Source organism: Phragmites australis, chromosome 5 (assembly GCF_958298935.1).
Source record: "Phragmites australis chromosome 5, lpPhrAust1.1, whole genome shotgun sequence".
NCBI classification, from domain to species: domain Eukaryota; kingdom Viridiplantae; phylum Streptophyta; class Magnoliopsida; order Poales; family Poaceae; genus Phragmites; species Phragmites australis.
Genome location: NC_084925.1, coordinates 18,266,438 through 18,292,280, shown reverse-complemented (window position 1 = coordinate 18,292,280; position 25,843 = coordinate 18,266,438). Strand labels below are relative to the sequence as shown.

The 25,843-nt window shown below is 44.1% G+C and overlaps 1 protein-coding gene across 2 annotated transcripts; it reads left to right on the top strand.

Moving 5' to 3' along the window:
- Nucleotides 1-1,154: 1,154 nt before the first annotated feature.
- On the top strand, nucleotides 1,155-14,953 carry LOC133918871 (uncharacterized). 2 transcript variants are annotated; one of them, XR_009909854.1, is made up of 14 exons: nucleotides 1,155-1,709; nucleotides 1,798-1,895; nucleotides 1,974-2,060; nucleotides 2,189-2,333; nucleotides 2,428-2,814; nucleotides 5,127-5,266; nucleotides 5,344-5,535; nucleotides 5,931-6,021; nucleotides 6,104-6,248; nucleotides 7,806-7,925; nucleotides 8,020-8,110; nucleotides 12,719-12,898; nucleotides 13,482-13,558; nucleotides 14,570-14,953. XR_009909854.1 is itself a non-coding variant. In XM_062362964.1 (13 exons), exons 1-12 carry the CDS (start codon nucleotides 1,536-1,538, stop codon nucleotides 13,513-13,515), a joined length of 1,704 nt encoding a protein of 567 aa, XP_062218948.1. In that variant the 5' UTR covers nucleotides 1,155-1,535; the 3' UTR covers nucleotides 13,516-13,558; nucleotides 14,570-14,953. The 2 variants fall into 2 exon arrangements, 1 of the variants encoding a protein (XP_062218948.1); XM_062362964.1 differs by lacking the exon at nucleotides 12,719-12,898.
- Nucleotides 14,954-25,843: the final 10,890 nt, after the last annotated feature.

Genomic DNA, 25,843 nt, shown 5'->3' with positions numbered 1-25,843 from the left:
CCGGACCGACTAGGCCGCCGCAAGTGTTTGTGGAACCCCGACTTCGAGTGCTTGAATTCAATTCGCAATATTTCAGATTGCATCTTCTACGTTCTTGCTTGTGTTCTCGGTACGCTTGCAGGGATTGAGCCTTCTTGGCGAGGTCAACCGCGCGACACGGTTGATAACCATCGGAGCTGTGGTGTAGTGATTGCAAGGGAAACGATCTGTTCGGGTCGAAGCCTTTGGATCATCAACGTCGAGTTCTCCACCCATCGACTTATCACTACCTATCGGAAGATCAGGCCAACATTGCTCATCAGGGCACGCCGGGTTGCTCTGCGGCTACCCGGTGGGCCCTCTCCACAGCGTCCGTTGCCAGGGCGTTTATGGTGATAGGTGACCGGGCGTGCGACATATTTTCCACCCTCCGGTCACTTCACCCAGAAGAAATGATGACGCCTTTCCCAGTCATGGCGTCTTGAAACTTGTGCCCCCCTTCCCGTTCGGGGCATGTCGCAACCGGCGAGTGCTTAAGAGAGCTGGCAATACGGAAGAGAAGAGCAACAAGCCATCGATAGAGAATCTGATAGTCGAAGCATCCCAACATCCAACAAGAATCCTCAAGCGCCCAAGCATCAAGAACAAAACCATAGACGAACACAAGGCACAGTCCCTGCCGAAGAACGAGGAGCCTCAAGCTCTTAGTTAGACAAATATTCTTATAACCAGCAACATCCTTGAGGAACTTCCTCAGGACAGTTATTACATCCATACAGGAGTAGGGTATTACGCCCCCGTGCGGCCCGAACCTGTCTAAATTCCGGTGCATTTACTTCTTTCTACACTAGATCATCACCCCCCACCGGCCGTTGCATTTACTCTCATTCATTTCTCCAACGAACTTATTCAGGATCATCCCCTGCCGAATCTCTAAAAAGGAGTCTCTCGGGATCCCTGCGACATGAGTTAATCCTTCGACAATGACGTTTTCAGTTTAAACTAAAAATATTTAATCGGATGTCTGATAGTTGGATTGTCCGATTTTTTCAAACATATACGCTTCGGTGTAGATAAAAATATTTAATTGGATGTTCTATCCTGACATCAGCATATTCCGATATGCTGAAAAATTCTAGATTAGAAACTCTCACAAGATACCAATTTCTATCATCAAGAGTCTAGACACCAGCTTGAAAAAGGGGAGGGTAAGGAAAAATTTGGAGTGAAGCGGAAGCACCGCGCGGGAGGGTATAACAGAGCGGCGTCGCGCGAGAGGGAAGATTTCAAAATTTTGGGGAGCAAATTATGTGGCGCCGGCGTGCATTGGTAGCTTTTCGCGGAGGCGCGGCGCCATGATATGTCCCTCTTGCTCTCGCTGCCAGAATTGCCACATTAAACAGCTTCCTTGCCACGAGAGCCATTCGGAAACGGAAGAAATCCCCGTACAAGCCTTTCACACCAGGGCAATTCAGCACTCCATTTCATTTCGAGTCTGAGAGTCACCGCGACTTAGTTTTCCCCTTCCCCGAGCTCGGCGGCGGCAGTGCCTTGGGATGGCCGCATCACCGGATAGTAACGGTCTGGAGAGCGTGGCCGCGTTGCTGGAGCCGCAGCCGTTGGAGGTCATAGCGCCGGAGATTAAGGCGAAGAAGCGCAACCCGGCGCCCGGAGTCCGGGTTGTTGGCCGCCGGATCTACGATCCGGAGAACGGCAAGACCTGCCATCAGGTTAGCTAATCTGCCCATCCCTCCTCCCTGCTTCTGAGTTTCTGAGGTGAGTGGATTTGACTCGTTTTGCTTCTCTGCTCCTCCGCAGTGCCGCCAGAAGACAACGGACTTCGCGGCGGCGTGCAAGCAGGTCAAGAAAAAGGGGCCCTGCCCAATCAAGTACTGCCGCAAGTGCCTCCTCAACAGGTAAAATTCTCCCTCCTTTCTTCTTACGAGGCGCAATTTCTTTTTCTCAGCTTTAGGCTGGTCTGGCTTTTTCCTTAGGTATGGCGAGAATGCTGAGGAGGCGGCAGGGAAGGAGGACTGGATCTGCCCCAAGTGCAGGGGCATCTGTAACTGCAGCTTCTGCAGGTGAGCCGTGCATAGATGATTTGGGGGTGATGGTGCTCAATTCAATTATCATGGTGTGGGATCTGGGATCTTTCTTTAATTTTTCTTTTTTGCTGTTGATGAATTATTTGTTATTGCTGTTTGATCAGAAAGAAGAAGGGTGAGATGCCAACCGGAATAATGGCCCACATCGCTAAGGCTTCCGGGTGCACCTCTGTCCATGATCTCCTTGAAAAAGGGCCAGACGTGGTGGCTGCTGCGCAGGCGATACTCAAGGTGAATGGTAGTGAGAAGGTACTATTATTTTACTCTGCGATTATTTGTTGTACCCTGCAATTGTTCATTATGGTTGATATGCTTTGCTGACCCCATTTTTATGAACAAGCAGCAGGGCACAAAGAGGGCCCGAGGAACTGATGCTGCTGCCGTGGAGGTGGCAGTTGAACAGGATGAAAATATTGGCATTGATCTCAATACAGTTCCGGCGGATGAAGGGGATGAAAATATAGGCATTGATCTCAATGCAGTTCCTTCTGTCCGTATCAAGAAAAGGCTGAAGCGTCAGCACAATGTAAAGAAGAATCCTGCTGATGAAAGGTCCCATTGTGGAGACAATGGTGAACCTTTGCCGAGGGATGAGTGCCCTGATGCTCTTGATAATAACATTGTGCTGCCCAGGGGTACTCCGGTCACTAACATTGCAGGCGCACAGGTTGACGATGAAGATGTTGGGGCTGCTATTCAGTTTTATGAGTTCTGCCGTGCATTCGCAGAGGTAGTAGAAAGAAAGAAAGAATGAACTTATTTTTAGAGTATGATGGAGCATGCCTTGTTTTCATAATACCTTGATAGCATCTACAAGACATTAAACGGTCAAATCTGTATTCAGATATCTGAAAATTTGACTAATGCCATGATATGACATCTTATGAACTCTTTTAGATCCTTTTGCAAATTCACCTATTGTTACTAAGCTCATAGTTAACATTGGAGTTTGCTAAAAGTTGTGAATCCCAACCAGGCAAGGCGAGATACTCGAGGCAATGTGTTGAGGTAGGCATAGGCAGAGCGTGTCATGCAGGTTTTGAGGGGGTGCAAACCATTGAGGGAAAGGGATATTTTGATTGGCGAGTGGAGATGGAGATTGTGTGGGTGATAAGCAACATATGAGAGAAATATCTGAACCTCTTCTTGCACTTAGCGCTGATCCTAAGAAAATAGGGAGGTTGTCGCACTTGTTCAGCAACCAGTGATCATGTTGCATTGTATCGAAGCATTTGGTTTGGAGTAGCTCACACATAGCTTATATAAGGTGCAGCTGTTACCCGAGGTGACTGTCTTTTAGGCTTTAGTTGTTGCTAGAAGTGAGCAGCTCTATTCATAGTTTGACGTGGCTACCATTATTAGCTCCATATTAGGAGCTTAGCCCATGAACCATGAAAGCATGGCATATGAGCATTCTAGGTTTAATGGACACTTTGTCAAGGTAGCGTGCATACATCCAGGCACACGCCCAACCTGGATGGACTTGCACTCATCTTGGAAGTTCGTGGAAGTACCACTAATTTATGGTGTAAAAATATATGATTTTTTTTGGGGGCTTGGATGCAGCTCTTTTTGGACATCCTATTTAAGTTCACTAATGAAGAAAAAAGAACACCAAAATCTATATTTCTGTTTGTTCTTAAAGTGTATGTGCTTATTTTGTGCTTGAAGCGTGCACTTTAGTACTTCAATTTGAAAAGGTGTAACTATATCTCTGTGTTGGTGTTTTTGTCTTTAGTCTACCATCCATGTGTCTGCAGTTTTGCATGTAGTTTTCTTCATTCAAGTTTCAAGTCACTAGATGTAGTGATTCGTTAGGATGGAATTTGCTCGAAGATATGCCATAACTTTTAGTTTAGCTGAAAATTGATAAATGTTTCTCAGAAATGTTGGGATATGATTATACTAGGACATGGCACATATTGTACATAATAAGTGACCTCATGTAAAAAGTTAGAACATAGTAAGTGATGTAGCAATGATGGAAGTCCATGGTATGTAAAATGCAAAACTGAATCTGTTTTTGATGCTGTGCTAATTTTTGCTTCATTTGGAACATTGATACATAATTATTCACCATTTTGGATAGCATGGAGCAGGGGGTTTCGATGAGTATTTTTTTTTTCAGGGGATAAGGTATAGTGGCAAAGTTGTGGCCTCGACACACTTGCTTATGTCTTCAATATGTCTACAGCATAAATATATGATAACATAAAATAAGATATGAGTGTTTTTTTGAAGTCATTCATTATTAGTCGATGAAGCTGATGGACGGAAATCATGAATGTTCATCCTTCTTTTTGTTCGTGTGAAGAATTTAACGTTGCAGTTTGCTTTACGTTCTTTGCTGACAAGCATACTCTGTGTTAGAACTTTTTAGTCCACTCATCTCACAACTTAGAAGAAATAATTCAAGCTAAAAAAGTCTGGAATGTCTCATATGAAACTTAAAATATGTATATGTACCAATGAGTTGCTACACACAACACTTAGTGGATTTAGCCAGTTACTGTATCGCTGCAATAGTGTGCAGATACTATAGCAACTGCTATATAGTGGCTATGAACCCTTGCCTACTATAGTAGCACTATACTGCACTCTTCAGAACAATAAAGTGAAGGTTTTGGTAGTTCCGACCTGCTACAGCATAAAAAGTTTTTCTTTAATAAGTAGAAAGACGGAGTGAGAAAATAATTTTTGAGAATACTTTGATGTTATGAAGATACTCTAGCAATACAAGCATAATACATTAATCGGTATATGGAAGCATTTTTTTTTTTACCGAAGTGCTAATAATTTTATACATATAGGCAAATTGCAGAAATCAAACATTTACTGTCGTGGTGGGATGAATAACTGAACAACGAAATCATAATTTGCCTCGAACATTTCATGATTGAACTGAATTAGGATTTTTTAAAGTATCCATAAATTGTTTTCTTTCCATTTAACATTTCAATTTGCTCTAGCATGTTCACATGCTCATGAAATTATGCTTCCATATTAAGAACGTAATAACATTGCAAATGTTCTTTTACACAGATTTTTCAAATAAAGAAAGGGCAACCAGAAAGAATTCTTCAAGATATAGTTGGAGGTCGTGAACTTCGGTTGGTATCCTCACTTGTTGCCGAGTTTCACATAAATTTGTTATCTGTCATTCAAGAAGGAAGGGGGAAGAAGTAAGTACATTCCAAATTGATAGTTCTTTGCAATTTTGTTTAAATGTAGTTAATAAATAATGTTATTTTGTTCCCAGGCCTTTGGCTTATACAAGAGATGGAGATGCATGGGTAATTGACGTTGGCAAATATATCACTGAATCAATGTTTATGTCAAAAGAATTGCCTCTCAACTGTTTAAATCAGGGAGTATCGGGATATAAAAACTTGAGCCCTTCTTGTAAGCTGCGTGTTCTGAATTTTCTGTGTGATGAGACCCTCTCTGCCGAGTAAGTAATGTTTACTACATTTGCTAAAATTAATTCACTTCACTGCCACTCTCTTTGTTCTTTTTTTGATGTTTTAGGAGTTGAAAAGCATTATTTATTTATCCCATGTTATAGAATTTCAAAAATGGATATGACTATGCTTTCCTAACATGTCACTGCCTAATTAAATGCGTGTGCTACCCTTTACAAGACTCAAATCTCTTTGTGTATTGGTCACGATGGCTGGTTTAGGGGACTAATAAATTTAATGAGGCAGCAAGAGACATAAGTTTTCTAGGGGCATTTGGTCATCCTTTACCTTTTCTTAATAGTGTGCACAAGTCTATAACGTCAAATAAAAAAGAATGGTGTGAGTATGTTATTATTTATATTAATTGTCTCTTAACTTTGTTTAGCAAGTTGAGGAACTGGATTGACATGCAAAATGACGTAGCTGCTGAACCAATGAATGCTGCCAAAGAGAAAGCACGTGCTGCAAAAGAAAAGGTATTGAGCTTGGCGAGCCTTTTCTTTCTCTAGAGCCACATGATCTTAAAGCAAAGTACTATACTTTTATTATGTTTGATAGGAAAAGGAGCTAAAGGAAAGGCTAAAGAATAGCATGGATAAAACAACACTTCCAAATGAAGCAGCAGCCCCTAGCATTGAAGAAAATAAGGATCTTATTTCACAAATAAAGGAGGCACAGGAAGTCAAGCGTGCAGCCATAAATGGTCTGAACAATATGACTGGATATATCTACAATTTTCCACATTAATTTTGTTTTAGCTTTATGCATTTTCTCAGTTCTCCATTTGTTTGATGAGTTGCACTTTTTGTTTGATACATGTTTTCACATTACATTTGCTTTAGCTTTCTTCATTTTTCAATCTTGAGCTGAACATTCAAGAAATGTTGTGGGATCATTTATACCTCCATGGGTGCATTTACTTATTATCTTTTAATTATGCTGCGAGGCATAAAACTTTGTCATGACATTGTGCCAACACTTGTCTTGGGTTCATATTTATGCTGCGCTGAGTGAGGGCATTTTGGTGGGTCTAGATCAAGCATCAAGTAATCTAATTGTCGGCTCAACGGCCTGTGCCAGCTGATGCAGAGGGTTGCAGGTAGGTTTAGGAGATAATTCCTTGTATGCCATTGAAGAATTTCGAAATCCTTGATTTGCCATAAAAAAGTTCTTGTCCCTTATGTGCCACTACTTGAAATTTTCCTTCCCTTGTGTACCACTACCGTCATAACGGAGCTGCGAAGTGACACATAGGGGAAGGGAAATTTAGTTTTTTCGTCCTTTGTGTGTTATTAGAATTAACACCGTTATGACACAACATAAGGACAATTTCAAGTAGTGGCACATGAGGGATGAGAACTTTTTTGGTGGTAGATTGAAGATTTTGATAACTTTTGATGTCATACAGGGAATTGTCTCTAGGTTTAGCCTTATGAAAAATGTTACTAAACTAAAGTGTGGTTCAGGGCCATTAGATGTAGACCCAGTGATCATAATATGTCATGTTAAAAAACAAGGAAAATGTAATTCGTTTCAATAGAACCGCCTTATATTATTTGGAGAAATGTCATGATAAAACAGCAAGCCTGAATGCAAGTTGAGAAGGATTGATTTGAAGTTTCATTTTTGTTTGATATAATTCTGAAATCCTTCTTAAATAAGAAATTCCATGGTAAGTCTTGCTCTACAAGTAATAGATCAAAACTGAAGCAAGCATGGGGCACTCCTTTGCTTTGGATCTCACTTAATGTATCATTGACGACATTTAGTTTTAAATAAAAGCAGTTTTACCCTCCAGGAAAGTGTGCTGTGTGGTTATTTATGAATAGTTTTGTCTGTCCAGTATCCACTGTTACTGCAGTATTTATATTAATTAAATATACTGTATGGGGGAGTAGAAGAGACTACTCATCCCACAAAGCAGAAAAGGATATATAAAGGCTCAGACAGGCCTAAGAAATAGAAAAAGACAGACTGTACAAGTTAAGCTAAAGATCCAATCAATGATGAAATTGAAGATCTAAGAGCCTCTTTCACCCTGTGCAAATGCAGGGTTACTTCATCCGAGAAGCCCTGTTTCCATCATTGAAAAGTTGGCCTGATCTGTTGAAAAATGCGTCCATTCATTTGAATCTGCACTGTTCGTTTATCTTATTCTGTAATATCATGCTTGTTCTGCACTGTTTGTTTATCTTATTCTGTAATGTGTAAACAAATTGAGCTAGTTGTTTAATATTAATTTTAATCTTTTGCTTCTCAGATATGGCAACAATAGAGAAGCAGGGAGGTGATCTTTGGACCAAGCCTCTGATGGTAGAGAAAGGGGTAGCATATTGGAAGCTGGATGGCCATTGTGATAACACATCAATATTGCTCCAAGGTTTGTTTGTAATTATTAGGCAATACGGTTTGGTTTTACTCTTCTCGCATCTGCAATATTACATTAGTGACTTTTAATATCATGTTTATGTCAGAGTATGGTGATGGATTGATGGGAAATAAAGACAAGTGGTTTATGTTTACTGAAGATGAAGAGAAAGTAATTGAGGAACATATAGCCACAAGGTAAGGAGTTTGTCTTATCAATTTTGGTTGCGTCTTTATCTTTTCTATAACGGTATACTTGCTGTTTTGGTGCATGTATATCACCAAAGTTATTTGATGGAAACCCTATCTGTATTTGTTTCAATTATAGATCCTCTACTTACGCCAGTAAAGTTCATCTTTTATGTGGTGTTGTCATGATTAGGCAGACTAAAAATGTATTAATGCATTAAAAGCATATGTCCTTTGAAATAGCACCCTAACAAATGTTCATACATGTGCTATATCTCTCAAAATGTCTTCTTCCCATAAATCGTTGAATTTTATGATAACCTTAAAGCTCAAATATGAACTAATTCATTCCAATATGCTTGATCTTGTGTGATCAAGAAAGTTCAACATTTATCAAAATGACTTATGAAGTATTTTGACCATCATTCATGTTAGACGTATATAATGCTCTGTGTAATATCTCCAGGATATAAGGTTTTTTTTTGCATATAGTCACCTATACGTACGTGTGTATATATGCTGGCCTAGGACCTTCAAGGAATACAAGTTGTTATTCCTAATATGGTATACAGAGCCAATTTTATGGTTAGGTTTTCTTTCCTCTAGCTTTTGTGTTGCAACTTTCACGCCGATCCTCTTCTGTTGCACCTCTTCTGCATAGTTGGCTCTTTGGTTGACACCTGATGCATCGATTTGCCTCATGTGTCGCTGAGTCTGCTCACTCATGTCTTCGGTCTTTGTTGTCGTGCTACATGATTTGGTGTTGCATCGCTAGATTTTGCATGCTCGAAGTCGCTTAGCCTAATCTGCCTGTTCTGGTTATGTTGGCCTCTGGTCGCCTCCGCCTGGCGCCACCCCACCTTTGCTTAGCCTGTCCTGCAACATGACAATTATTATATTATAATGAAGTGGGATGTAAGATGTTTATATCCTACTATTTTATGTAGTAATATCTAGAAATATTAAAAGGTCATAATTTGACTTAGGAAGTTCTTTTGTGTATTCATCAATATACATATCGCCAAAACACCAATGGGTCTGATAGATCAAAATAATCCTCTTGCTCAATTTATCAATCTATGTATCTGTAAATTCTTCTTTAATATCCTCACAAAGTTATCTCTATTCTAGTTTTTTAGTCTCATATTTGTGTCAGTAGTATCTTTTGTTTTTTGCATGTTTTTTGATTGCTTCCTAGGTAAGGTACTGTTGAAACTAATTCTAGCTACAATATTGAAGGGGCTCATTCTAGGTAAAGAGAGGAGTGGAGGTGGGAGGAGTCAGCCCTTACCTTTGACTCATTGAGTCCTTTATATAGGTTAAGGGGAGAGACGAAACTTCATCTACAACTCTTGATGGGTTACGAATATTACAAATAAGCTATTGGGTAGGCCTTTACATGAGCTGCTTTTTTACGTGAGCTTCTTTGCCAGTCTATGCCTTTTCTTCAACAGTAGCCTCTTAGCAATAAGTTCCAATGGGACAATGGAGCGAACAACTATAATTAGGAAAGTGCCCAGGTTTATTGCCGACATACGTCTTGTTAAAAACTCCATCCCAAAAACCCAGTAGAAAAAAGTGTATAGAGAAAAAAGAGCGTGTACATGTCACACGTTCTTTCTTTACATGATTGCTATAGCTAGATACTCTTATAACTAAGCTTCGCTTTGCTGGGCGAAGAGGTTTTCGTTGAAGGCCGAAGTCGAAGGTAGATCTCCGTCCTCGACGAAGGTCTTAGCGAAGGCTGCCTACGAGGCTTCGATAGGTGCGGCTCGCTGAAGTTGATGTTCACGTGACTCTGCTTACGTGCTCCAGCCAAACTCTTGGGACCTAGGACGGGATTGTAACTCAGGTACTCTTGTAGCCCCTCTTGATCGGTGTTCGTGAGTGGTGAAGGATGCCACATGGTCGATGTAGTTGAAGTCGGTGTATTTGTCGTGACCGAAGCCCCTCTGGTCGATGCAGTCAAAGTTGATGAAGGCATAGCCGTCGTGATCGAAGCCTCTCTGGTTGACATAGTCGGAGTTGGTGGAGGCGTAGGCGTTGTAGTCGAAGCTCCTCTAGTCGACGTAGTCGAAGTCGATGGACGTGAAGTCGACAAAGAAAAATAATGATATAGGATAGGGTTGGAAGGAAAAGATTCAATTGATATAAACTCAAAGTATGATAAAGGGGATACGGCTGTGGATAAGGTGCTAAAGGCGACCCACAGCTCGCATCGAGCACACAAAACTAAGCAAACTTAACACTCAAACAGTTTATCACTTAGAACAGTAAGCAAAATGATTCTAAACGATCTATTAAAACTATCTCATGGTGATATCCTAAGCACGAGATCCAGCGGCTGGTCCATCAACTGACTGGTCGGCATCCCTTGAAGACTCCGAGCTAGAAGGGTCATTGCGGCGCAGCCTCTTGTGAGAGGGTGAGTGGACAGATTGGTCCTCAGAGTCTGAAGAGCTAGACATCCCATTAATGCTCTTCTGCAGCTCCCTGATCAGTGCCTCTGCCTCCCGAAGATGCTTGCGTGTATCCTGGAGCTCATCCAAAGCCTCATTCATGTTCTCATGCAATGTTGTAACCAGTAGCACCTACTCATGAACCACACCACTCTCCTCATGCGTGGTTGACTTCACCTTGATGTCCCTGCTCCCACGCTTTCGATAGGGAAAGTAGTCATAGAAAGTCTCTCTCAAGGAGCTCCTGTTGCTCTCACAGACGCGAGCCAGTGTGTACTTTGCTGTGTCTCGGATCCTTGCTTCGAAGCTTGCCTGGACTGCCACTGCCTTGTGGATTCCTATGATCTCATAGTTGTCGTTGCCTTTTGGAGAACCGTAGATGTACACCTCAATAGTCCACTCTTCACATTTTGGACGAGATTGACAAAGACCGTGGTGTACCCTAGTCGCTGCAACATCTTCACCAGCATCATTGGTGCCTTCCCTGCATTCAATTCCTCAGAGTGGTACAACTTCTTGTCTTCATGCTGAGGAACAGTGATGATATGGCTGGGTCCAGTTGAAGTGTTAGGTGCAAATGTGGCAAGGGTGTGGGGAGGAATGCAGCCGTTGGTGGCCTTGCGAGCAGTCTACCTGGTGCGGGCCATTTACAGGTTGAAAATAGGAGAGTATTAGTAAAACATTTTAAATAAAACGACAGAAAGAAGCACAAGAGTAAACAATTTTTTTTGCAAATATAGCTTTTATAAATTAAATTTTTAATACGCGACTATTTCTATCTAGGCTTGTGTTTTACAGTCGATATGGCTTTGATACCACTTCTGTCACACCCGGTTTTAAGATCAAACCGAATGTAAACCGAATCAAACGCGATGATGCTGCTGAGCGCGCGAAGTCTAGATGCGTGAAGCGAAGGCCTAGCGCGCGATGCGCGTGGAGACCCGACGCATGAAGCGTTCATAAACAAAACATAGCATATTAGTATCATTTTTCTTTCTTTTGCGAATTTAAAAAAGGAAAACGCGGAAGGTGCCAGTTGGAGAGCTTCGGGCCTTGATCCGTGATGACCCATGAAGATGTGTACTGCGCCTTGGCTGCAACTCACTTTTGCCTGCCTAGCAAAGCAGGGAGTGAAGGCATGCTGTTGAAGCCTTGCCTTCGGTATGTACATCCCTCCGCATGATGGGGCTATAATGAAAGTCCGATGATGGCGGTTGGGCGCCCAAATCTCTGAGGCGAAGGTCGGCTCGTTTGTAGTTGTGGTTGCTAGGGGGCCCGGTGCATGAAGAATTGCTAGCCAGTTTGATGAGGAAAGGTACGTCGAGTTGTCGATGAAGCCAAAGCCATCCTCAGACGAGGGTGGGCCACCTTCGTCCTTGGAGGCAAGGGTTGATCATGTGTGTCGAAGCCGGAGTTACTGAGGCTTGCGTCTTCCTGCGTGCGTGAAGGTCTAGGTGAGCTAGTCCCGCTCGCATTGTGCGAAGGTCTAGGTGGTGCGAAGCCTTGTCAAGGCACACCCATGGTAGCGAAGGCCTGCACGGGTTGGCAAAGGCCTCTTTCTTTCGGAACCGGATCAACACGGACTCGTGATGGCGAAGGCCTGTTGGTCTGAATGTAGCCTTGCGAAGGCACACGCGTGAAGAGCGGTGGCGAATGCTTGTGTGCGAAGACGTAGCCTGATAAGTGCCCGTTTAGAGCCTGTCGTACAAACAACACTTCTGTGTGAGTACTTGTGTATGTTAGTACAACAAATTCCTAATACATGCAAAATGAAAAAGCTGACAGCGAGCGTGTTCTTTTTGGCTTGCGTCACCATCAACAAAGTAAAAAATAGCAGCGTGTGCCACCTTTGGATGATGACTTTTAATCTAGCTAAATATCTTTAGCTGCTGCGGTTGCTATTTTGTAGATATAACTCTCTTCGACATGAATAAAAATATACTTGGTAGCGAGGACAATAGCATAAAGTGATCAAGTTTATAAGTGGAGCATGGTGTGTGATTATTTCCCATAGTCCAAGGAAGCTCACATGGCTTCAAACTTTCTGTTGGCGGGTCTTTTTTACAAAGGGTGCCTTTTGTACAAAGGGTACCACTTTTACGAAGGGTTCTTATCACTTTTGTACGAAGGCTTGATGCAGTCCTTTTTCCTCGACTAGGGCTTGACGAAGGGTTCCGTTTCCTCGATGAAGGGTTGGAGAGGAAGTTTCATTTCTCCCCTTCACCTATATAAAGAACCTAAGGGGTCAAGGGTAGGGGTTGACTCCTTCCATCTCCATTTCTCTCTGTTTGCTTGGAATGAACCCTTTTGGTGCTGTAGCTGGAAATAGTTTCAACAGGTACTGTACTATAAATGCCACTATTAAGATTCTAAAACTACAAACTGCCAACTATTTTTATATTCTAATGTATTTAGTGCATTATCAATTTCATATATTTACTAAAACTTTCATCCTGTCTACAACCTCATAGGAGACACAGCTGATTGGGAAATAGCTTAACATGCAGATTAAGGATATTGTAGCAGTGTAGAGGGTTATATATATTGTTCTTCATGCATTATTTCTATCTGAAATCCACATGAACTCGCGCTGATGTATGTAATCATAGAACTGTGCTGTATACATCATTTTTCCTCAAAAGCAGAGGGATATCTTAAAACATATCATGCGTTACAGTATAGGCTAAGTTGATCCTTGTGACTGAAAATTGGCAGTTTATTTATAACTTTGCATTGCTTTCATCCATTGACAATGTTTTACTACTTACTATTTCTTTTGAATTTTGATCACTTGTTCGTGTTATCGTTTTGCATGGCGGACTGTACCAGCTTACTATGTTGACCTTATATTTCTCAACCTCCATACTGTCCACACAGTTATTGTCACTAATCTAGAATCTGGCTTTAACTGGTTAATGTAGGTCCAGACAATGGAGAAAGCGCATCCGGGTATAATAGTCTACTGATCTTAGTCTCTGGGTTGTTCAACTTGCTGAAGGTATTTATTTTATCCTTTCTCTCTGCATTTAGTTATTGGGGGTTCCACCAGATTTCCATTATACTTTTGGATCTAATGATTTTCTCCCACCTTACAAAGTAAAAAAAATTCATGGTGCTACCTCCTTGCCACAAATTATTTTTTTTCTGTGTTTTTCTGGATTTATCCATCCTTTGTATTATAGTCAGTGGCAGGAGGTACATGGACAGTTCTAGTCACAGGAACTCCCAGATATCTAATTGTCAGTTGCCCAACCTTGCAATTCAACACTCTAAAGGGTTTGTCCATGTAATGTGATAATGTCACGTGCTCACAACCTTAAACTAGTGTATATTTATCAACACGCACCAGTCTCCATGAGTCAGTTGTCACCAGCGCTTGGATTAGCTCAGATAAGCAAGGAATCTATTTGTCATCTATTGACAACCAATGCTTACACTACTTGTGTATGAGGAAAATTAGTCTTCAGATGCCTGCTTTCTACATGTAGTTACTGGCACAAGTAACGCATGTTTTACCTTTTTTGTTGCTTGTCCTATCATGTTTTGCCTCTTTTCCGAGGATTCCACTATAAGCAAAATGACGTGAACTATTTTGCTAATATCTCTACCGTCCCACCTCATGTATGCATGATTTTAGTCTGTTATTCACATTCTTTAGTCATTTTAACAACCATATGTACAAACTATTGGCAAGATCTGAGTCTGATGGATCTATTACATCTATCCGTAGAGATGCAAGTTTCACTTATTTTAGGTCATTGGGTCGATCCACAACTTACTCCATTGAACTAAAGATGCCATGTTACCTAATTGCTATGCAGAGGGACATGAACTAAAGCAGCAACCCAAACTACTCACTTGCATCCCTAGCTATCTATGTGTATACTGATGCCAAGATTATGTTGAACTAATATTGCTAGATGAGCGTCAAAAGACAAGTTTTTCTGCTCCCAGTGTTTACATCAGAGTGGAGCCTGTGAATCTGTTGTTGATGTTCTATTTTTGCCAGGTGGATGGGCCTAGCCCTAGCTGAGACCTGGCACTGGCAGCCTTCCTTCGCCAGGTGGATGGCTTGTTTTTGCTATAGAGAAGTACAGTTAGAGAATAACTAAGAACATTTGAAGATTCAGTGAAGCATTTAAAATTAAGCTTATGCCATGTTTTGGCAAGATGAGAATGCAGGGAAGCTTTTGTAACACAGGTGTAGTTTCCTAAATGTACCGAAATTGACAGGAAAGCTTGCAGTATGCTGCTTTATGCAGCATTGTAACTTGAATTTGGTATGGTACATTATACCTGTTGTAATTAGTTATTTTGTAATCTGAAGCAACAAATTATAACCGATATGTATTGTTGGTCTTTGATGGTATGGAACTCGAATTTTATTAGGAAACTAGACAATTTGCTATAGATTTTGCTGTTTCTAATGCGTTTCTCAATTTCTTGTGCAAGTTTCTAGGCCGGGGGGGGGGGGGGGGGGCGGCTTGTCGCACTGATGTTGTAGGGAACAGACGGATTTTATTGCGGTGGGAATTTCTGGTGTTAGATCGGATAACAGTGGCTTCTCAAATCGATGACAATAAAGTGTTCAGGGTGCTAGTGCCTGGTCGGATGTCCAGCGCAAGCAGCGTCTCGTTATACATGTTGAGGTCTACTATGCACATAATTTATTAACTGCAAGCGCATGGGTTAGTTATAACTTTTCCATTGTAATATTCTAAGTATATCAAATCCATAGAGATCAACAAGCAAACCAAAGGCATTCTCTAAACAAAGTAATTTGAAGCATGGACATGGTTATATATAGAAACAGATTTAATGGTTGGTGAAAGAGAGCGTAAACCGAATCTATGAGTGTAGTTAGATTAAGCATATAAGCATAATCTTGGTAGTTACTAGTTGTAGTTCTAGCCAAAAGACGATAAACCCTAAACAAAGGTAAGCATCTTTAAATTGTAAACCTTTCCTTGCACGATATCGCAGATCACACGCTCACCGGAAGCACTTGTGACGTGGTTAGCTAATGGCTACACTCTATGATAATATAAGCTTAAGCAGATGTTACATAAAACTAGAAACACCGAATATCCAAGCAAATGTCGCCAGTGGTTTCCAGATTCCATATTTGTACTTTTAGGATATTATTCATGGTGATCAATGGATGGTTCTGGAAGACTTGCACGGGAGGAAGCTCTCGGACTTGGTAGGGCCAAAGTGGGCTTTGTGGGACCTAGTGTTATGTGACACCAGGCCTAATACTGTGCGGCACTATGTTAGTTCTGGGCTCACTTGGGCTAGTTTTTGGTGTCTAGTTTATGAATTTCGAGGCTTTTCTAGCGAGGCCCAGTTTTGCCCCTTTTCGACATCCTTTCTAGTAATTTTGCAAAACATGGTTAAGTGACATTATATGCGAAAATTGTCAAAGACTAGAGACAATAAATCATAATGATAATTGATAAGGAATAAATAATTAATAATTATATATATTAAATTGAAATACAATATATCCTTAGGATATATGTGTCCTTAATTCGATACAGTATGTTTCACAACTGTACATGTGTCCTTAATCAATAATGATAATTGACAAGGAAGGCTACACTCAGAAATTCTAAATATAGTAAATCTCGTTAACCCGACTATATAGGGGGAGGGAGTACGTTTAGAGGCATCGGGGACAAAGCAGATAGGAGGAAAGATAATTGAATTCTAAGCGAGAGTCCGAACAAGCAATACAAAGCAAGCCTAGTTGGATAGGAGCAAAAACCACATGTCGAGATCCACAATGGAGTAATGCCACAACAAGATCCATCTCACAAGGGCTTCAGGATTTAGAACACCAGAGAACTCAATGAATTCCTTAGGACTAGACCTAGACACATCCCAATTGTAATTGTCTTTTCTCAAGATTAATCAGGGCAAAACAAGATGTAGGTCTATTATCCTAAGGGAGGTCTGAACCTTTATAAAATCTCATGTCCTCTTCTTCGATACGCATAATTGACGACCAAGTATCTCTACTTTAAATATGTATGTGCATGATCGACTTATACCAATCATTGACAGCTGGCGCTGTCCGTGAGGATATGACAAGACATGTATTCATCAACTGAGCACATGAAGTCTCTGGCATTGGGCTACTCCGATGATAGGTTCTACGATCTCAAATGGTGAATTTTGACCTACAAACCCTAGGGTTTGCTGACCAAGATGATCATTCACATGATCATATGACTTGTGGGTTGGAAAACCCGACTACGATTGTGGCCTCAACTTCCAGTAGCTCTCACTATCGAGTAATCACCAATATAGAGAAGGAGAATTTGGAGGATGAACCTTGCTTCTAGAAATTTGATGCATCTATAGACGAAGAAGACATGGAGGATTATGGTTTAAATGCGATCTTTGTTGATCATCCAGAGAATTAGCTGGATGTTATGTGCTCAACATGAGAGCCCCATCGTAAATAAAAGTGACAGTGGTACTCCATGAAGAGAATTGACTCCACCCAAACTCCCCTCCTTGACACATGTCCTAGGCAGAAATCAACACCATAGGAGTCATCAAATGTTGTCTCGTCGTTTAGTGTTCAATTCATTGAGCCGACAAGGAAACGACGAACAATTTGCCTCTGGTATAGATCAGTACCTACAAGGCTAACTCTACTCTCCAATCCACCTAAGGGAGGGTTAGATACTCAAGAGGGAGCATGGTTGGAAGACACTGTTCAAATTATTTCTAATGCACACGGATGGGTAGAAGCCTCGAGCTCAACAAGATTACCACTCAGACAGGTAGCTCACGCCAAAATAGTTCCAACCCAGTTTTCCCTAGTCGAAGGAGAGAGGCTAGACCTTCCTATTAAAGAATGCACATCTGTGATTGGCGAATAAGTCATGCGACACCTCCTAGTGACTGCCCTAATTTATTTCTACGTTACAAGATCAATGGGCATCGTAACAGAGCAGAAGATTAGGATAGATCTCCTAGAAGGGCCAGAATAGGAGCATCCGAGAACTATTTGAACTGGTTGATCGCTATGCAACAGCCAAAGAGTCTATCTTGTGGAACCAGTCGATAGAGAGGGGAAACAAGCATCCTCAGCCGGGTCAAGAGACCAAAGGCTCCAAGTTGGCTAAGAAGCGCAAGTTTAGCAAGAAGACGGACAAGGCTGAAAACAAGAAGAAGAATGGGTATCATAATGTCATGACCGCCTCCAAAAAAACCTCTAACAATGGAAAGAAGTCAGGATTAGGAGGGGGCTCAAAGTAGAAGTGGTGCACATTTCATGAGTCAAACACCCACAACACTGAGTTCTGCTAAACTTGTCATTGAGCATCCATGAGAATCATAAGCATCATGATTAATTTTGAGCATTTGTTGAGCACTTGTTGTGTGCATTGAATTATTTTTGGATTTTCGCTTGAGCTAATAAAAACGTGTGAAGCGAATCTGTGAGAAGGAACTCACACAAAAATAACCTAATAACTTAAGGTTGGAAACGATCCTTGTTTCTGTTCTTCACGTAATTAAATCACTGAACCAAAATTCCTAGGATTTTTGGAGCACTAGAACACCTCGGTTTAGGTTAATAAAAAGAGAGAAATAAAATGGGGAGAGAAAGAAAAGGAGTTGCAGCTGAAATAAACAAGAGACACTAACAAGTGAGGCCCACTTGAGCTGACCCACCTCCTCCTTCTCCTTTCAGCTGCAGCAGTAGCTACCTCACTCCCTCATACCCCGTCACTCTCACTCCCACTCTCTCAAACACCCAGCCAAGAAAGGAGCATCTCCCCTCTCAACTCCCCTCCATTTCTCCCCCAAATCCCACCTCAAGTAGCGAGATTCAAGGTATGCATGTCACACCATCGCGTTCCCTAGCTTCCTAGCTCCCCATCCATCCAAGCATTTTGTGCATGCATAGGAGATTGATGTCGTTCTTTGTCTTCCAATCCCTTTTGGTTGAAGCTTTGTGGAGTAGCTACGTTGTCCCTCTTCCCCAAGCTTTTTCCTTCCGTTCTTTCCCACCCGATGGTCACCAACCTCGACAAGGACTTGGGGTAAGGTAAGTCTCCTAGGATCCCCATGGTGGGCATGCATGTTTTAGTTTGTCATTAGATGGGTTTTGAGCTGCGATCTCATGTTTGAGAAGCATCGCGTGTTCTTTTTTCCATGGAGCTAGTAGGAGAGTGTATGGAGGGGAAAGAACTAGTGAATCATGCTTGTTTTGTTGGTAGATGGAGCCTAGAACTAAGGTACTAGTGCTAACACACTTTTCCATGAAATGGTGAGACATGCAAGTTGAATCAACAAGGAAATCTTTGGGAACTTAGGCATAACAGGTACATTGGTAGTTCTGATTTCTGGATTGGAACTTCTGACTAATTAAAATCCAGACCACCCGAGGACCCCATGTTCGGAAAAATCAGAGGTTTTGACCACATCGGATGTTCCGACCCGAACATCGGAACTTCCAGTTAAATCAAAATTACCAACCTGAGAACCCCATGGTTTCAAATACCGGATGTTTCGACCCTAAGATCAGAACTTTTGATTAAATAAAATGTTGCAAACTGAGAACTCCTTGTTTCAAAATTTCAGAAGTTCCGACCTTATGGTCGGAAGTTCCAATATTACATTGGAAGTTCTGATATTACTATTGGAAGTTCCGATATTACCACTTTGTGCACATCAATAGGGTTTTCGTTCTTCACGTGTCATTGTACACTTAGCTTATTGTACTACATCTTCTCTCACTATGCATCTTGTAGCATAAATCATTGCATTTCATTCATGCTCATTACATTGCATGCACTCTCCTTTAGAGAACGAAGGGCCAGAGTGTGACGCGGGCGTGAGCAAGGGTGATTCGGAGTTTGTGGCTATTGATTGTGAAGCGGAGCACCAAGGCAATCATCTAAGCATACTACACCCCTACTTTGGACCATATGTGTTTTAACTTGATAAATTATTGCTTTATATATGTCCTGCATGTTTAGATAGTCAATGTTGGGTTTTGTGGGTAGATCCTAATTGTGGGCGGTGTTAGGGGCAGGTCACAAGAGGAATCCGGATGGCATAGGCCTCTTGCATCGATTAATCATAGACCATTGTTTGCCATTGGCTTAAGTATTTTCCGTGCTTCCACATATTCAATAAATGTACAAATGAGCTGATTGTCATACGTCGTGCTAATACTTGACTTGTGGCCCTATGACGCATAAGAGAAAAAGATTAAGGAGAAGCTAGGGGGGAGGGGAGCTAGATGTGTCCGGGACACGCTTGAGGTAACCCCGGTACCATAGGGGCAAGCGCAAGTGGGTAGCTCCAGGTATGAGAAAAGTTATCCTGGGGGCTAAGGGGATGGACCCAAGTCATGTGGGTAAAGATGTACCCCTATTGGGTGTAAGATCAATTCAAATTGCCACGCTCTTGGTTATGAGCATGCTTAATGTCCATCCACATCAATCGTAGAGTTTCCTATGTGATAGGTATATGTGGTTATAAGTGGTATGTCGGGAGAGGATTGGCATATATCTATGTTGAGAGGAACTTGTTCTCTTGTTGGCTCTGTTTATGTATATGTTGTCATGTTAGACTAGAATATGTGGTGGTTTATGATAGATGCTCACACTATTTGTCTGTTGAATTGCTTTTCGCTTAAGTGAAACTTGTGGCTTACTCCTTGCTACTAATCCAAATTGCATAATCCTTGGAGTCGGGTTATTATATGTACCCATATCAAGTAAAACTTGCGAGTAACTTCGTACTCACGGTGCTATTATTGAGTTTCTGCATGTGAGGATGAGCTAGTGTTTGGCTACTTTGTGCCTACCGACACTGGCAAAGGGCAAGAGTAGAAATGCTATACTTAATGCTAACCCAGTGGTGCCTTAGGGCAACAGCACCATCGCCTTTTGCTGTTTTACTTACTTTTCCGCTGCGCATAGACATTAGTTGCAAGATGAAGAACTTTCCTTGTAATATTCTCTCTAACATGTTTTAATGTCTATTTGAGAGCTTGAAACTGTAATGTTAGCTCTCAACCTTTAAACTTCAGTTTGTAGCAATTAAATTGTGGACTTGTAATATCATCTAAGACTTGTAACTTAAACTAATTACTCGCTCTTTATTATGTCTTGAGATGATATGCTTGCTGTAAAGGTATGTATTGTGATCTTGGGCATGTGAGCACATACCGGAGAACTAATGGAATTGCGCTCATTTTCTAATCAAATAGCGGCTGCGATGGACGTCTTTAGATGTGGGCTAGCATGTGGCAAGTCAAATGACGGATGTGTGTTATCCCTCATCCTTATAGATGTCTGACCCATTTGATTAAGCCGAGTGCGATTTGGACGGTTCTCACACTTGGTGCCCCAATTGGTCTGGGGGCTGCGACCGCACCTCCCATAGATTGGTTGGCTGTTGCATCCCTCTGAGCACCAGGATCCTTGAACAACTTGGCCACCATCGTAGCCACCTCATCATTCCTAAGCCTTGCCCTAGGCAGAAGGCCTCCTACTCCCGTCAATGGAAGGGAGACTCCCAAAGGAGTTTAGGGGATCCCCTGCCATGGGATTGGTGGCTAGCACTGAGGAAGTTGATGCACCATGGTCTCTAACTTGGGCACAAGGCTGAAAGGCAAAAGCCCTTATAAGTAAAACTATGTTCATTAAGAAAATGAATCTGACACAGTAATGTAGGTACCTGAGGCCATTGAGGGTCAATCGGGGCTAGGGCCCTGAGAGTAGAGGTGACCCTTCTGAGACACTATCGGACCTACTGTCCTCCTTTGCAGGACTGACCTTAGGGCCCTCCCCTTGTATGAAGGGAGACCAAAGGATTCAGCACCTGAGCCATCTCCAGTAGAGGGCACCTGTCTCTCCAGTTCAGAAGCCTTTTGTTGGGGGTCGTTATCAAGGACCCCCGACAGCCCCTTGGCTTAATTAGCCCGGTCTCCCAAAGGCTCGACCTCTCGAAGCCCTGGCCTTCTGGAGCTCTGCCTCCTGAAGGCTCAGCCCCACAAAGGCTTGGTCTCCCGAAGCCTCCGCCTTCCAGGGCCCCGGCCTTCCGGAGCCCTGCCTCCCAAAGGCTTAGCCTCCTGAAGGTTCGATCTCTGAGGTCTCGTCCTCTTGAAGCCCCAGCCTTCCGGAGTCCCGCCTCCGGAGGCTCAGCCTCCCAAAGGCTCAGTCTCTCGCTGCCCGGGCTGGCTTCCCGGAGGCTACTGGGTGAGTCATCAGGCCTTAGGAAAGATCTGCCAAAAGGGAAGCACCAGTCGTACTTTGCCTGCAAGGAGGTGATTGGCATTAAATACCTAGGCATGATGGACTCCGCTCTGACACCCTGGCATGATGGAGGCTGCCCTGACACCCCTGACAGTGTGGCGCCAGGTTGCAGTTGGCAACACGATAGGGTAAAAGGTAGTTATTCGAGATAAGGCCCAATAATTCAGTCAGATCCCACGATAATTACCACGGTAATTACCATGATAATTACCACAGTAGATATTTATCTCCTCGATAGGGTAGAAGGTAGTTATTCGGGATAAGGCCCAATAATTTAGTCAGATCCCAGATATTTATATATTATGATAACTTGTACGCCAATCTATGCATGGCCCTATAAATAGGAGGCCATGGTCCTCTGGGGAGAGAACGAGCAAGACAGCAAAAAAGATACAAAGGTGAAAACACACCAAGTCACGCTCTGGTACTCCTCCCAGAGTGATACATTTTTCTACCATCAATACATTCGTGATGTTCCTTCCTCTTAAACTTCATCTCCAAGCTTGAGTCTCCTCCTTAGAAGAAACTCTTGCCGTACTTGTTGGGGCAAGACGAACTCTTGCTCCAACAGCACGCCGTCCATGGGAACTCAAACATAGAAGTGCGAAGAGAGGTAGGATGCCACCCAAGAAGAAGACCACCGAGGCTGCATCGGTGGTAGCCAACCCCCCAGTCTCGCCTGTACGACAGTCCAGCTAGCTATACGCAGCCGGCACCGACAACGGCCCCCAGCTGGGGGAATGGGAACCTTACGGCCACCACCAACCCAACCATAACTATAGCTGCAGGTGACACCGATGGGTTCTCTACCCCGGAGACCCAGCATCAGTGAGGCGAGGCCCCTGCTACGCCCCTAGGGGCTGCGGCCAGTGCTGCCACCGAAAACACCGTTCCTCCCGAGCAACAATCACGCTTGGCGGCGCTCCTAGCGTAAATGGAGGAACTACGGATGGCCCTGCGGGCCGAACAGCAAGCTGCCCACACCTTCGTTGCCGCTCCCAGGATAGCCGACGCATTTTTGACCCAAGCTCCACGAATAGACGAGCCCCTTGACGCAAGGACCTGGCCCATTTGGTCCCCAGAGCCTCGGGGCCGGCATCGTGAGGACCCCATGCAGGACCACGACTCTCCCCTGCGGGCCGACCTGCTGGCCATGCCCTTTCCAGAGGGTTTTCAGACCCCGAAGTTGCACAAGTTGAAAGGCGATTCGGACCCCGATGAGTTCGCCTGATCCTACGCCCTAACCATAGAGGCCAGCAGGGGTGGATCAGCCACCATGGCTAAATGCTTCCCCCTCGGTCTAGAAGGGGTGGCCATACGCTGGTTCTGGGCGCTGGACCCCGGCACCATTCACGCCTGGTCCCAACTCCAAGATCTCTTTTGTAGCAACTTCCAGGGCACCTTCATCGAACCAGTAACCTCCGGTAGCCTGTTCACTATTAGGCAGGGGCCACACGAAACCCTCTGGGACTACTTTCGAAGGTTCTCCCAGACCAAAGCCTAGATTATGGGCATATCAGACTCTTTGGTCATCGACGCCGCAACCCAGGGCCTGGCCGAAGGCCCCTTATATAATCGGCTGAACCAACGCCCCGTATGCATGGTAGAAGTCCTCATGAGCAAGTTTGAGGAATATGCATGGGCGGAGGAGGAAAAACTCTGCCAGAGGTGCTCACAAGCTAGCGAGGCTTCCCGTGCCAATTCCAAGAGACCACACTCGCAGGCCGGATCGTCACACGCCTCCGCTCCCCCAGCAAAGAGGAGCTTCGAGGAAGCCCTTATCGCCAGGTCCCAAAGGGGGCGGCAACGACAACGCCGAAACGTCAGCAATATCAGCCTAAGCCGTGGGGCTTCAAACCAAAGCTACCATAGGGGACGCGGCCGTGGACGCTCCGGAGGCCTCCCGGAGCGAAGCCACGTCCCAAACTAGCGTTCTGAGGAAGAATCCTGGTGCACTCTACATGGCATAGGACGAGGACATAATACCAACAACTGCCGAACCCTCACCACCTTCTAAGAGGAGTACCTCGGGAGGTAGGCGGCCTTCGCCTCAACTGATGGGGCCCCCAAGGGGTGATCTGAAGATCGCAGGCCATCGGCCAACCGACGGGTCGACCATCTGGTTATGCAGAATCCTCTGCAGCTGGCCATACCTTCACCACCCCTGTCATCCCTAGAGCGGTGTAGTGACGAAGGGGTGCGGGGCAAACAGATTGTCCTCGCCATTACCGGTGGCGGGAGCTCTGGTTGCACTTCAAAATGATAGCAGCGAGACTACGCACGTGGGGTACACCGCATCGGAGCGACTAGCATCCATCGATAGGCCCCCGACTGGGCCAACACCCGCGTGATGTTCACCGTCGACGACTCTAAAGGGGTAAAATTTTCCCACTCCGATGCCCTAGTCATCTCACCCAACATCGCCGAAGTCAAGGTCTGAAGAATACTGGTCGACGGAGGTAGCTCGATGGACCTTCTATTTGTGCATGCCTTTGACCAGCTCCGAATCCCACGAAGCCGGCTCTCACCAAGCAGAAGACCCCTCCGGGGATTCAATGGGGCCCCCTCAACGCCCTAGGATAGATAGAACTCCCGATCATCTTCGGCGAAGGCTGTGCATCATGAGCCAAGGTCATCACCTTCAACGTTGTGGACGTACCATACGCCTACAATCCCATCCTAGGATGGGGAACTTTGAACAGATTCAGAGCTGTACCCCATCATGATTACCTCTGCCTAAAGATACCTGGACCCCTGGGGCTAATAAACATCTACGGCGACCAAGACCTGGCTAGACACATCGAGTATGGGCACCCTACTCCACTCCCCCATCGCCATATCCACACTATGACACATGAGGACTCGAAGGACCCTCCGTCGGCGCCGGGCACCACTGACCTCCAAGGCCCATACGCCAAGGGCTTTGTAAGCTCTCTCCGGAGCGGGCAAAAGCCGCAAAGGAAGAAGTCCAGAAGCTAATGAAAGCCGGTGTTATCCAAGAGGTCATCCACTCCGATTGGCTCTCCAAAACTTTCCTGGTCAAGAAACACAGTGGAAAATGGCGTATGTGCATTGATTTCACGTCATTAAACAAAGTATGCCCTCGGGATCTGTACCCCCTTCCCCGCATCGACCAGCTAGTGGATTCCACAGCCAGCTGCAAAATGCTGAGCATCCTCGACGCCGACTCCGGGTACCACCAGGTGTGGATGGTAAAGGAGGATGAGAACAAGACCAGCTTCATAACCCCCTTTGGAGTATACTGCTACATCCGGATGGCCTTCGGTCTTTGAAATGTCGGGGCCACCTTCTCTCGCCTAGTACACAAGGTGCCACAGCAGCAGTTGGGCCGCAACATTGAGGCCTACGTGGACGATATCATGGCAAAAAGCCAACTAGAAGCCAACCGTGTTGCCGACCTACAAGAAACATTCAACAGCCTCCGGGCCACTGGCGTACGACTGAACCCAGAAAAATGCGTATTTGGCGCTAGGGGTGGAAAGATGCTAGGATATCTCGGCTCCCAAAGAGGTATCGAGGCCAACCAGGGCAAGATTTGTGCCATCGCAGAAATGTCGCCTCCCGCCAATCCGAAAGAAGTACAACGCTTAGCCGGCTGCCTCGCGGCCCTCAGCCGCTTCCTCACAAAATCTGCTGAGCACAGCCTCCCTTTATTTAAAATGCTAAGGGGCTTTGAGCCATTTAGCTGGACGCCGGACTGCCAGGCGGCATTCAAGGCCCTAAACGAACACCTTTCCCACCTCGAAACACTTGCGATGCCCCTCCCCGGCGAAGGACTACTCCTGTACCTATTTGCCTCCGCGTCCGCCGTCAGCGCCGCCCTGGTACAGGAGGAAAAAAGTAATAGTCGCCTCACTCAAAGGGCTGTATACTATGTCTCGGAGGCCTTAGTCGGGGCCAAGACATGCTACACTGAGCTCAAAAAAATAGCATATGCCCTGTTGATGGCCTCACGCAAGCTCCATCAATTGGCA